This window comes from Rhincodon typus, chromosome 19 (genome assembly GCF_021869965.1).
Source record: "Rhincodon typus isolate 14 chromosome 19, sRhiTyp1.1, whole genome shotgun sequence".
NCBI classification, from domain to species: domain Eukaryota; kingdom Metazoa; phylum Chordata; class Chondrichthyes; order Orectolobiformes; family Rhincodontidae; genus Rhincodon; species Rhincodon typus.
The window spans coordinates 51,401,694-51,416,483 of NC_063350.1; the positions used below are offsets into that span (position 1 = coordinate 51,401,694).

Genomic DNA, 14,790 nt, shown 5'->3' on the forward strand with positions numbered 1-14,790 from the left:
GGTCAGTAAGTGGCTTGGGAATAGGTTCCACAACCTGATCCGAATGTCCAGCCATTCCCACTCCCTAGGAAAATGGTTCTTGTATATGGGTGGCTTTTGCTACTTACATGCAGAGAAGGCAGTTACCTTCAGTCACCTATTCTTGGTAATTGTGTCATTGAAACACACTAACTCTTGCTCAATAGTTGCATCAGAATGTCTGAATTGTCTATGGCCTGTGCTAGTGATCAGTGACTTTCATGGCCCAGAGAATGCAATGATCAACAGGATGAGGAGTGGGTGCTACTACTTAGGAATTGAGCAGCCAGGGCCCATGCTAGGGTCAGTGCCAGAACCCAGTTAATGCAATTAATTCTATCCTTAGATGTGACCAGGATCTAGATCACAACTCCTGGGCAGGAGAAATTTCCACCAAAGAACGGTGATAGAAGGCAAATAGATGCAATAGACAGCACTAAGCAATCCCACAATCAATGGATCAGATCTAACATCTGCAGTCCAACCACATCTAGTCCTAAATGGTGGTGGATAAGAGGAGGAAGCTGGTACTGATATTCTTATACTCAACAATACCAGCACATCGTTACAAAAGACAAGGCTGAGGCATTTGCCTCCAGCTTCTGCCAGAGATACTGAGTAGATGAGCCATCTCGGCCTCCTCTGGAGTTTCCCTGTATCACAGGTCAGTCAAAAGTCACATGACCCCAGGTTATAGTCCAAAAAGTTATTTTAATCACACAAGCTTTCGGAGCACAGGTCCTTCATCAGGTGCAGTGAGAGAGCAGGACACACAGACACAGAGTTAATAGGCAGAGAGATCAAGGGCAGGGAAAAACTAAAGATCATATAACTGGTGTGAGTGGAGTGTCAGATGATAAACCTCTGTGGGTGACCAAGAGTGTTAGATACTGTGTAAATTGTTAACAAAGTCAACGTCAGTGCTGTGCTTTTATGACAATCAGGCAGAGCCAGGGGAATATACCAAAGGTGACATCTCAGGGCAGGCACTGAATTGTGGGTGTGAGGCTTTGTTCAGAATCTGTCTCAGAGTTTTAATCTGGATTCAGGCTGGTTTTATTCTGAAAGCTGGAATTTATAAGATGCCACACTGACAGACTGGGCGGCACAGTGGTTCAGTGGTTAGCACTGCTGTCTCACAGCGTTTGACACAAGTTTTCCACGCCCCGAACACTCTCTGAGTAAAGAAACTACCTCTGACATCTCCCCTATATCTACCTCCACTCACTTTAAAACTGTGCCCCCTCGTAATAGCTACCTCCACCCTAGGAAAAAGTCTCTGGCTGTCTACTCTATCTATACCTCGGATCATTCTGTACACCTCTATCAAGTCAATAATACAAGAAGACTTGGATTCCAGAACTTGACACATGCCTTACCAAGTTATTCCAGTACAGTACAACACATGCATCACCAGTCGATGTGCAGAATTGCCCAAATACACAAAAAGCAGGTCAAATCCAACCCGACCAATTGCCACCCGTCACCAGCAAAATGACAACAGTGCTACCGAGCAGCACTTTAAAAAAATAACCTGCTCCCTGGCACCAGTTTGGGTTCCACCAGGACCACTCAACTCTTGACCTCATTGCAGCCTTGCTCCAAACATGAACAAAAGAGCTGAATTCCAGAGGTGAGTTGAGAGGGGCTTCCCTTGACATCAAGGCTGCATTTGTTAAAGTGTGGCATCACAGAGCCCTTGCAAAACTGGAATCAATGGGTACTGGGGGGGAAAACACTCTAATGGCAGGAATCATATCTGGCACACAGGAAGCTAATTGTTGATAGTCCTAGGACAACACTGCAAAACCTAAATAACATTCAGGCTTGGACTGATAAGAGGTAAGTAAAATTAACACCTCACAAGTGCCAGACCATGACCATTTTTGACAAGACAGATCAACCTAACCATTGCCCCTTAACATTTAATGACATTACTGTCACTGAGTCCCCCACTATCAACATCCTGGGCATGCCAGGAAATGAACTGGACTAGTCATATAAACACTGTGGCTGCAAGAACTATAAGGTCAGAGACTAGGAATTCTGTGGCAAGTAACTCACCCTGAACCTTGTCCAAAATCAACACAGCACAAGTCAGGATTGTGACTTGTCTGGATGAGTGCAGCTCCAAAAACATTCAAGAAGCTCGACACAATGCAGGACAAAGCAGCCTGAGTAAATGGCACCCAATTCAACACCTTTAACATTCGCTCCCTTCACTATCAACAAAGACACAACAGCAGCAGTGTGCACCACCTACAAGATGCACTACAGTAACTCACCAAGTCTGTTCAACAGTGCCTTCCAAACCCCTGACCTCTATTATTTAGAAGGACAGGGCCAGCGGATCTTGGGGGAATTATCTCCTGCAAATTCTCCACCAAACCACACAGCATCTTGATTTGGAAATACATTATCATTCCTTTAAGTGTCACTGGGTCAAAATCCTGGATCTCCCTCCCTAACAGCTCTACACCCCGAGGACTGCAGCAGTTCAAGAAGGTGGTTCACCATACTTTCTCAAGGGCAATAAATAACCAGCAAAGCCCACATCCCATGACCATAGAACCCCTACAGTGTGGAAGCAGGCTAATCAGCCCATTGAGTCCACACCAACCCTCCGAAAAGCATCTCACCCAGACCCACTCCCCTACCCTATAACACTGCATTTCCCACAGCTAATCCACCTAGCCTGCACATCCCTGGACACTATGAGGCAATTTAGCATGGCCAATCCATCTAATCTGTACATCTTTGGACTGTGGGAGGAAACCAGAGCACCTGAAGGAAACCCACACAGACACAAGGAGAATGTGCAAACTCCACACAGACTTTTGCCCAAGAGTGGAATTGAACTCAGGTCCCTGTTGCTGTGAGGCAGCAGTGCTACTCACTTTAGTGAGCCACTGTGCCAACCAAATAATAGAGAAAGAGCAAATGGAATATTCCAGCTCATAGCTGACATTTGTTACTCATCCTTGAGTTACCCTGAGAATTTCGTGGTGATGTGATATACCAGTATTATGCTGTAATCAAAGGTTTAGAAACAGAAATCACTATAATAAAGGAGGGAGAAAAATAGACTGACCATGTTGGATAAACTCTGGAATAGACTGGTGTGACTTGTTAACAACAAGTTCCTGCTGCACCCTGGCAATGTCAAAACATCAGATAGCTGTCCACACAATGTACAAAGATAATTTATTCCCAAGAAAGTTTATTATTCATTCCAAGGAGAATCCCACAATGTAACAGTTTGCCAAAGGAAACAATCACAACCCCTATCACTCCAAATCTTCAAGACCATCTTTCATTCTAAGATTTACCATCTCAACAGCTCACACCTGGTTCAGCCAGCAGTGCCTATTGTAACGTTAGTAAAACAATAACACATGACCGAAACAGAAGCCAAAGATGTCCTTGGCCAATGTTTGTGCCTCAATCATTTTCACAAAGATGGATTTTCTGGTCATTATCACATTGTTGTTTGCTGTGTGCAAATTGACTGCTGTGGTACCTATATTTACAGCAGTGACTACACTTCATTGACTGTAAAGTGCTGGAAGACCCCTGCTGGTTGGAAAACAATCACTACATAAATCCAAGTCTCTTTTAATATTTAGGTTATTCAACAGAATTCAAATTTGCAAACACTCATGATGGGATTTGAACTCATGCGGTCTGGATCTCTGGCTGTCTGCCACACACAAGGACTGATGCCACAAGGTTGCAGATGACCCCTGAAGAAAGTAATTGGCCATTTCTTTTACTGTTCAAACCTGGTGGGGATAACTGTGACGTGCTCACCCCCATAACTTGCAAGTGAAGTGATGGCAATGAATGAAGCAATGTCAAGTTCAGTCCGTCTGTCTCTACACTCACCTCAATCCAAAGCTACTCGCATTCCCTTGATTCAAGGAGTGTCATTCCTGAAAATCTACAGTGATAATGTTGGCACAACACCTCTGTCCTCTGTATACATTCGGTTTCCTTATTCAACAAAAGATACACTTACAATGGAGGCAGTTCAGAGAAAGTTCACTAAATTGATTTCTGGGGTGAAGGAATTGAGTAATGAGTATAGGCTGGGCACTTTGGTCCTATATTCATTGGAGTTTCAAAGAACTAGAGGTGATCTTATTAAAACATATAGATCTAAGAGCGCTTTACAGAGTGGACTCCATGGATGAATCTAGAGCTAGAGGGGAGAGTTCAATAAGAAGTGATCTCACTTAGAGATGAAGAGATTTTGTTTCTCTCAGAGGGTCAGTGATCCTTGGAATTCTCTACTGCGGGGAGCAGTGGATCATTGGACATATCCTGGGCTACGAGAGACAGATTTTGATCTGAAAGATTATGGCGATCAGCAGAAAAGTGGACAAGACCACAATTCAAATCAGCCATGATCTTATCGAATGATTGAGGGGCCAAATGGCCTACTCCTTTTCCCGATTCTTATCTTCTTGTGCATGTCCTGATTGATGAATGCTGACATCAGCACAGTTTTTGGGGTCAGTGGGAGGGCAGGTAATTTACAACGGATGGCAATTTGCACAATACAACAGGAGGATCCAGTTCTTGTCCAAAACCCAGAGTGTTGACTAACCCCAGCCCAAATGCCTCCCACCCTCCTTTTCACCCCTCACAGCAAACTCTTCTCCGGTTAGCCTGGACCTCATGTCACTCATTCCCAGAGTGGAGTCTACTCAACCCGATGTAGGGTTAGGAATGATTGACCTTACTCAACCTATGGTTCTGTAATTAACTGGGAAACATTTAGCCTCTGCTTCAAGAGTCTTCACCCAGCACCATCCCCTCCTCCCACAACTACCCGCAGCACTCTGGTTTCACTTTAATTAACAACATCCGGTTCATAAATGGAAAACAGGGCAAGAAAATCCTGAAAACAACAGAGAGCCAGTGCAATGGAGTCCTTAACTACCAACTGGATCACCCAATCTGTGAAAGTGACAATGGGAGATCCCCAATCAGATCACAGTAGGTCCTTAGGATTGGTGTCCTTTGTATATGGAATGTTACCAAGATATTTGAAGGATATATCAGGTTTGAATAGATTTGCTATTGGGTTTGAATAGATAGTAGAATAATAACAGCATGGAATAAGGCCATTCCACCCATCATTTGCCTGCCAGCTCTCTGCAACTCTCCTAGCCCAACTGCATCTCTTCAGATAAGTATTCCAGTCCCTTCTGCAATTCAAATATTCCCCAGTAGACTCACTGTTGGCAGTTCCTCTATTGTGCAAATCACTCACGGGGTCTCCCAAAAATCCAGCTGTTAGCACTTTGTGGAAGCAGGAAGTTTCAGCTGGCTCTGAGAAACAGTTTAAAAAAAACACTTCCAATGATTTCCAGAGGGAATGTGAAGTGATCTTTGCAAGTGCAGGCTATCAGACCTTGTCATGAAAATCCTCCAGACCAATTCCCAGCATAGCCCAGTTCCGGAACATGTTCTCAATTTAATGTAGAGATATGAAGCATTGTGAAGCATCAATATGTGTGGGAACAGGAAGACATATGCACTCGAGTGAGGGTGAAGTAATTTTGAAGCCTACTCACTCTCTTCATGTTCACTTGCTCTAAATCTGAACCTGGAGGCACCAACTCCTGCTTGGATTCAATTAAATTGAAACATTGGAGAAGCTGTAGGCCAATCAGCCTATCAGGTCTGCTCCAACCACTCAATTAGATCATGGCTGATCACCTACCTCAAAGCCAATTTCCGGCATTCTTTGATGTCACTCATCTCCAGGAGGATATTCCATAAAAAAAGGCTCAAGGTTTGAACTTCCACAGCCCCTGGGATAAGGAAATTCTTCACTTGTGGTGGGCTATTCAAACATAGCGGCCCATTGCCCTCAAATCTTATCCCATTTCCATGTTCCTTCCACTTTCTCTTGTGCAATTATTAATGGTTTCGGTACCTCCATCTGCCAACCTACTGCACCAGAAGCAATGAGGCTGACTGCTCCTATAACTTTACCATGTAACTCAGTACAGGCTAGAGGTCAAGTGGTTAGGTCAATGTTTAGGTAACTATTATAAGTTTATAACAGGAAATACCTTTGCCCCTTAGACTGTCAAGTTAATCCTTGCTTTAATTTACCAGGTAGGAATGAGTATACGAAATAAATTTAGTATCAACAGTATTGCTTTTGAATGGGGAAAGTATCTGACGATAATGCTGTTATATAGCTTGATGAGGATGAGAAAACACAGAACACTGCAGGAATAGAAATGGGAGAGAAAGACAGCCACTCTGACAACATTGTAGTGCTTTGTAACCATATCAAAAGTTAAGAGTCACTCTCTGCCACCTTTGTGAATTCTCAACAGTAGTTATTTTCTCATGTTCGGCCTCACTGATCATGCCTCAGAGGCAAACCTCATATCCTCTTTTGATCTGGAGCATGCCTCCTTCTGGACACAGTCTCAGTAAGCAACAGGCAGTCCTTATTCTACACATCAACTTTTAAATATATAACACTCCTTCAAGTGAATTCAAGTGTGGAACTCTGGATTAATACCAAAACAGCAAAATATAAATTTTGAACCAAATGGTTTTGTTACATGTGACAAGGTAAGGGAGAGTATAAAGTGAGATATATCTGCCCTAACTCCTTGATATTGAAATAATAGATACAACTTGCTTGTTTTCTACATAGTGTCTGAGCATACATCAACTTCCCTTAAACTGGTCTGATTTCATTGCTATGAGCTGTGGGTCAGATAGACATTTGTCTTGTAAAGCAGGAGGCAAGAGCCAGAACATTCTGCATAAACAAAGACCCGTATTCCCTTTGATACATCAGCCCCTTTCCAGTTAGAAGATGACACAGTGTGGAGCTGGAGGAACACAGCAGGCCAGGCAGCATCAGAGGACCAGGAAAGATGATTTTTGGGTCAGGACACTTCTTCAGAATTTTTTTCTGAAAAAGGGACATGACCCACAACATCAACTTTCCTGCTCCTCTGATGCTGGCCTGCTGTGTTCCTCCAGCTCCACATTGTGTTATCTCTGAATCCAGCATCAGCAGTTCTGACTATCCCTTTCCAGGTAGAAGCTGTTTTTGTAATCTGACCTCCAGTTATCCACACTCAGTTAACTGAACACTGACGACATGGGCATCCATGCCTTCCAATCAATGTGCTCAGAGATATTTTTCATACGTCTGGAGCTAGTGGGACTTGAACCTAGGCCTCCTAGTTCAGAAACAACATGAGCGTAAACTACCCAGTCAGACAGCTGACAATGGAAGATTCTGTAAAGCTCTCTTTCTGACTGGCTGGTAGCAGGTTTAGCCACTAGGATGAGATGAGATGAGATGAGCTGATGGACACACTAAAGCTTGGGGCAGCTGTTGCCAAGCCACAGTGGGGAAAGACCATTGTCTGAGGTCTTCCTGCTGAAATTAAGTTGGGGTCCATTCAGTTATCGGACCCTCTTGGTGCTTTAAATGAATGTAAATACTTACAAGTAAGAGATGCCTCTGGTTTGTTTGGATAGAGTCAAACTCCAATGTTTGTTTGTTTCCTCAATTTGTTACTGTAGAAAACCGAAAGGCATTTATGACTATGCATATATAAAGGTACTTTTTATGAGTAAGTTCACGTTTGAAATAAAAAAAAGAGGAGATGTATGTAAGTAGTGTCCTGCAAGAATAAGAAATGCTTTTGCAACAGCACGTAATGTCAAATTCTCTTCTTTGTTTTTCTTGTAATACAAAGACTGTACAGACTGTAAAAGTAGATAAAGATTTTTTTAATGAACTCTCCCGAACTCTGAACTGTTCATCACAAAGAGATCCAGTCAATTAAGGCCCTGCCCTCCCACGTTGGCCTCAGAAACCACTGTCAATCAGGGTCACTACTCCACATGGGAATAGTGTTGTCCCTCCCATCACGCAATTAAAAGCTAGTCATCAATATTACATAAATACAATCTTCGTCAACGAACAAAACCAATGTGTTGACTGATTTGACCATTGCACTGGCATCCTGTGCTGTCTACTGCCCTCAGTTTGCAAGCAGTACATTTGTAAAGAATGCAAAGTCAGTATTTCTGCAACAGAATTCATCATGACCCCAGTGTAAAATCTGCTGTCCAGGCAAGAAGCAGAAACCCTCCTCTGGTCCCACAAGGAAGCTTGGCTTCCCTCCCACCCACCTCCAACACCACCTCCCCAATCCCTTAACCACCACCATCTGTCCTTTGGTACTTACCTGACTATTGATTTCACAATATCCCAAAGATGGTCTCCTGCCAGCATCCTGGCCGGATGTTCAGACTAAGGAAGGGATTGGGGCCTGAATTCTAAAACGAGTCTCTGGAAACCTCCAGGTGTCAGTTTGTCATTTGTTCTGGCCCCTCTTATGGACTGATCCCACCTCACCTCCCCCCCACCCCCAACACCCAGTGAGAACCCACTTGATACTGATTATGGTTTGTAACACACAAATTAGAAGTTAAACATTCCACAAAGCCAAATGTCCACCATGCCTGTCTGAACTGGCCAATAAGTGAGTTCTCCCCCTGGCTTGTGTTGAGCTGATTTCTCACTCTGTGTTAACAGGGATTTTACATTTGCAGCTCAGCAGGAGAGTGAAGTCAGGCCCATCTTTCTGACAGTCCAACAGAAACAGTCCAACAGGAACAGTGTGGATAGCCACATGAAGGTCAATTTTGCCAAAGTATAATGTGGGTCTGTTCAGTTGTCAGACCCTTTTGTTGCTTCAATGTATGTAAGTAGTGTCCTGCATAAATAAGAAATGCTTTTGCAACAGCACGTAATGTCAAATTCTCATCTTTGTTTTTCTTGATATACAAAGACTGTACAGACTGTAAAAGTAGATAAAGATTTTTTTTAATGAATAAGGTATATTTTTGCAATAAGAAAAGTGTGGATGGTCACATGAAACAGACATCTCTGAGCATTAGAAATGTATGTGTTCGTAACATGCTTGTAACACAAGCAGTGTTCAGTTCCTGAATGTTAACAAGATGGTATAGCTGGTTGTGGTTGGCATGGTACTGAAAATATCAATGGACAAGTGAGCACATTAAAGTGGCACTGGTTGAACTCACAGCAGTCAACCAGCACACTCAACGTCAACTAAACTTTGAATTAAGCTGCACAAACTCAGCAAGAATAAGGTTGGGTAAACAGGCACTGCTGAAGGAGAAAGACCATTTCTCCCATTAGGCAGCTACAGTTGTCTGGCTCTGCTGTACATCGAGTTGTTCTAACTGATATCCCAAGCTGCTCCCTTAGCTTTAACTTCGGAACATTTCACAAGCACAAGTGCACAGTTAGATTCTAAAATGTTTATCCTCTTGTCCACACTGGACCCAGATTGGGCTACCCATCTTCACAAAGTTATAGCACTCTCACTTTTCGAACTGTAAAACCCTGACTTCACTGGTACAACTGATGTCTGGTCAATGGCCATGGTACTTGGATCAGCCACTACCTGCTAAGAGAAGTCATTACACACCACTAAAGCAGGTAGAACTTAAACTCAGCCCTCCTGGTTCAGAGGTGAGGATGCCAACACTGCACTACAAGAACACTTTTTATGAGTGAGATAGAAAGAACTGCAGATGCTGGAGTCAGAGATAACGCACTGTGGAGCTGGAAGAACACAGCAGGCCAGGCAGCATCAGCGGAGCAGGAAAGTTGACATTTCTGTCATGTCAATTTTGGGGTATATAGGGAGTTTTCAGCACCCCAGAAATAATGCCAGTCACATAATCCAGTTTTGAATGTGGGTAAAAAGGTCATCAGTGTGAAACAGTGTCTGCAGCTCTCTCTCTCTCTCGCCTCCAAGCAGCTGGTAATGTCCAGCAGCAGGGATACTCTGGCACCTCACCACAGCTGAAGAGCTTAACTCAGAGAGGGTACCACCAGCATTGCCTGCCTGAGGACGTGAGCCATCTAAGTGCATGGAGTCTGCAATAATGAAGGAGGAGGATGATCCTAGAAATAGGACATTGGCTCTGAAGACAGACATGACTGAGGCGTGTGACTCATCCACACAGTTTCCTGACACAACGGACCAGTCACCTTGGGAAAGATGGCCATCTTACAGATTACCACCCCCTGGATAACAATCAAACCTGGTTACAAAGTGATGTTGCTTACAATGTAAGATTGACACGAAATTGCATCTAACTCTCAGCAAACAGTAAGAACCTGAAGAAGAACATCAGAAAGGCAACGTATGCTCTTACCTGATTTGGATGTGCCAGGCCCCTGTTGCCATGGAATTCAGCAGATGCTGTTGGCACTTGGTAGATCTGACTGTGTGACTGGGGCATGGAGGGCACCTGATAGACATTATCTCTTGCCCCGGAGCTAGGGGTTGAGGACAAGCTTTGATGTTGCTTCGTTGGCGCCTGGTAGATGTTTTGCTGCGACGGCCTGTGTTGCAAAGAGTAGGATGACGAGTTCAAAGATGGGATATCATACTGTGACCCAGTGAGCAGCTGCAGGCGGTTTCCGGGAGCAATGCCTTGTCGTCCGTGCAGAGAGCAACGCCACCATCCCTCATCTCCTTTGACATTTCGTTCTATCACCGTCAGTATGTCTCCTTTACGAAATGCCAGCTCATCAGGCGTCTCTGCTTTGTTGTCATAGAGAGCCTTTGCCATAAGGTTCTGTTACAAGGATAAAGGGACAGTTAGTAAAAAGTTTATCAAAACGATGATTTTTCAAAACCTTTTCTGCTATAAATGTAACACCTACAGAAACTCACCGATGCCTCAGTTAAACAATGCTCATCCTTCTTTCCATTACCTTGCCGTCTCCTATCTCTGTAATCCCTTCCAGACCACAATCCTCTGAGACTTCAGTCTTCATATCATTCCGAAATATTGTGCATTCTTGATGCCATAACACCACCATTGGCACCCTGACTCTGAAAATTCCCTCCTTACATATCTGTGCCTCACGTTCTTCCTAATGGCACCCCTAAAAACTATACACTTTTCATTAAGCTTTTGGGCAAGAGCCGATATCTCTATGGGTTTTTTTGTGTGTGGACGGGTGTCAATTTTGATCGAATTATGCTCATAGAGCAGCACAGTGGCTCAGTGGTTAGCACTGCTGCCTCGCAGCACCAGGGACCCGGGTTCAATTCCAGCCTCAGGCGACTGTCTGTGTGGAATTTGTATGTTCTCCCTGTGTCTGCCTGGGTTTCCTCTGGGAGCTCTGATTTCCTCCCACAGCCCAAAGATGTGCAGGTCGGGTGGATGGGCCATGCTAAATTACCCATAGTGTCCAGGGATGTGCAGGCTAGGTGGGTTAGCCATGGGGAATGCAGGGTTATAGGGATTGGATAGTGGAGTGAGTTTGGGTGGGATGCCCTTCAGAGGGTCTGAATGGACTCGATGGGCCAAGTGGCCTGCTTCCACATTGTAGAGATTCTACAGTCAAGAAGCAAAGAACCCAGGAGATCTTGAGGAAGTGTCTCATAGACATGAATTGTAGTTAATCAATGAATCTTCATTGGAATTCTTAGCTCACCTTTGAAAAAGCAACCTTCTGTTGCCAGTTTCTCCCAGAAAGTTGCTCACCACCCAAAGCTGTCAGTAGTGGGTGAGCATCTTAGTAGCTTTCTGCACTGTTTACCAACAGTTACTCTTGTACCTTACACAGTTTACCCTTAAAATGCAAGCAATCACATCTGCCTTTCTGAACTGTATGCATTACTTGTTTACTCAGCTTGATAGTTAGAATACGTCAGCGACAAATCCACTCTGATTCAGGGTGAACAATGTATAATTACAGATCCCTGGAGGAGGAAATCAAATGTGGTTGTTTTCCTGAGTGATGTCTGAGTGCCATGTGTTTAGACCACCCAGTCTAAAGAAATGATGATGATGGAAAGAAAGGAAGATTTTCATCTCTTTGACCAAAGCTGAGCACGTTTCCAGTTCCCAAAGGCACATTTCTAATCTTGTTTTCTTGTTTAATTAGTCATCGATATATTTCCCCATCTCTGTCACTGAATCAAATAAAAAAATGGCAGAGGGATTATAATGTAGGAATTGTCCACTTTAGCAGGAGGAATTGAAAAGCAACACATTATTAAATGGAGAGGAACTGCAGAACTCAGTGTTACAGAGGGATCACCATGTCCTGGTACATAAACCACAAAATATTGGTACACGGGTTCAGCAAGCGATTAGGGAGGTAAATGAAATGTTGATATTTACTGCAAAGGAAATGAAATATAAAAGTGGGAATTTCTTACAGCAGCTGTACACGGTCATGGTGAGACCACTTTTGGATATTGTGTTCAGTTCAGTCTTATTATTTGAAGAAAAGGAAACAATTGTGTTAGAAACAGCTCTGAAAATGTTCACTTGACCCAATTCTGAGGTGAGAGGCTTTTCTTACAAAGAACGGTTGACCTATTTTCATTGGAGTTTAGAAAAATCAGAGATAATCATGTGAAAAACTAATAAGATCATGAGAGAACTTGAAAGAGTGGATTCCAGGAAGATGTTCCCTCTCACTGAAAACAGGAAAGAGTATAAAATAGCAGATCTCCTTTTTAAGACAGAGCTGAATTTTTTTTTCTCCCAGGTAGTCCATAATCAATGGAATCCTTTTCCCCAGGAAACAGTGGAGGCTGGGTCATTGCATTTATTTAGATAGAGTTCTGGCCAAGGGAGTCATGGGGGCAGACAGGAAAGTGCATTTGAGACCCCAACCAGATTGTATCAAATGGCAGAGCAGATTTGAAATGCTGACAGGGCTACTCTTGCTCCTAAGTCATATATTCATATGAATTACTGCTCTTATATGAACTGAATAGACAAGTGGTAGAAAGTCACTAGGATGTGATTCCTGGGAACTGGAAATAGAACAAGTTATGTGTGTGTTTTAAAAATGAGAATTCAACAAGAACGAGAATGAAGATCGGCATGGTATATAATACTTTATCTTTTTGTTCAAAGTTAAAAATAACCCTCATTGTATTTACAATTATGTCAATGAGAAGTGTAGACAGAACATCAGGACTCCAACCATCTATTTTAATTACACAATTTCAGTTAAGCAACTTTAACGTTTTAATAATGTTTAATTGGAACTATCTATTGAACCAATGAATTGAATCGATCTGCTGTACTGGAGTCACTTTCCCCCATATGTCACCTATTTACGAAGGCTCCATTGAGCAAGACAGAATCGATGTCAGTGGAATCACTAATGCTCTGTAAGAGGGTCTAGGTACCCTCAATGACAAAACAAAAGCATTTTCAATCCCTTGTTGAAGCCAACAATGTACCTTTGGCTTTAAAATGGCCAGTTGTCAATTTTCCTCTGACGTAATGAAATTTCCATAAACATAATACAAAGTCACAGGCTAGCCACTAACAATGTGTGTGAGTTATTCGAACAGGGGACCTAGACTACATACATGGCGGTGTGTTATATGCATGGGTTGTCAAATTCCTTTCACAATGAAGAGTTTGTATTGGCCTAAACTCACATAATCTCATACATTTCTGGTGCAGTTAAATGATCTCTGGCATGCAACTATGTATAAAGTTTTATTCTATTTCTATATTAATTTCTCCAATAGGAAATTTGAGGAATTTTCTTCCCCCTTAACTTCAGGAATAAATTATTGATAAATCTAGAAAGCGAGGGCATAGATTTCAAATGATCTGCAGAGGATGCAAGAATGATGGTCGAAAAATCTTTTCTGCACAGTGGGTTGTTAGAATATGGAAAATGCTGTCTGGAAATATGGTAGAGGCAGGTTCAACTAAGGTATTCAAGAGGGTACTGAATGGTTATTTGGATAGAAATGGTGTGTAAGGCTATGGTGGCAAAGCAGGAGACCAGCACTAGGTATTGATGCTTGTCTGAAGAGCTGGTGCAGACACGATGGGCTGAATGGTCTCATTCTGCATCTTGATAATTCTATGACTCTGAAGTCATGACACAAAAAGATCCAGTAATTTATTTTCGAAAGGCCATGATGGCATTGCAAACACCAAGCGACAGTGATATCTTGCCTGTAAAGGAAAAATTGGAGAGTCACTTTTGCTTAAAGTTTTCGAGAAGATATCACTTTCGCCTTTAAACACTGGCTGGCTCCTCTGAATATGCACTGAATGTTCACCAAGATATTCACTCTCTTTCTTGCAAGTCAGGCCAAAATGAGGCCACTATTTCCACTGACAATACTAAAGGATCCAGATATATTTAGGAGCAATCAAATGCAAATCCCTTTCCAAACCTAAATTGGCTGCTTCCCATGCATTTCAATTTTATTAGAGTTAATATTACAGATGTTGCTTTTCTCTCCCCTTCCAAGCCTCACAAATTTGCAGTCTCTACCTCAAAGTATTTTACGTGTGTGAGTAGTCCCTTGTCATGCATGGTATTGTTTGTCTCACAAAAGGCATCTCGTGGTCGGACTGCTTATATATCCTGGTAGACCTGTGTCCAATTTCCTACATTGGCCAGCTCCTGGATAAGCAGTGCCTCAATTTAAAAATCCTCGTCCTTATTCGAATTCCTCCTTGGCCTCACCTCTCCCCATCTTTGTAATCTCTTCCATCCCCAAGATAACTGTGCTCCCTAATTTCGACCTCTTCAGTAACTCCAATTTTAATTGCTTCACCATTGGTGAGTGTGCCCTAAACTTAAAAGTTCTGGAATACCTTCCCTTGCCATTTCTATAGTTCTCTATCTTTCTTTCAAGATAGTCTTTCAAACATCTATGTCCA

At 42.8% G+C, this 14,790-nt stretch overlaps 1 protein-coding gene across 1 annotated transcript in view; it reads right to left on the bottom strand.

Annotated features, from left to right (window-relative positions):
- LOC109931369 (enhancer of filamentation 1-like) overlaps window positions 1-14,790 on the bottom strand; it is a 90,893-nt gene that overhangs the window by 23,434 nt on the left and 52,669 nt on the right. The window contains exon 2 of the mRNA XM_048608183.1: window positions 10,273-10,698. Coding sequence (XP_048464140.1) covers window positions 10,273-10,698 — 426 coding nt within the window. The remainder of the gene's footprint in view (window positions 1-10,272; window positions 10,699-14,790) is intronic.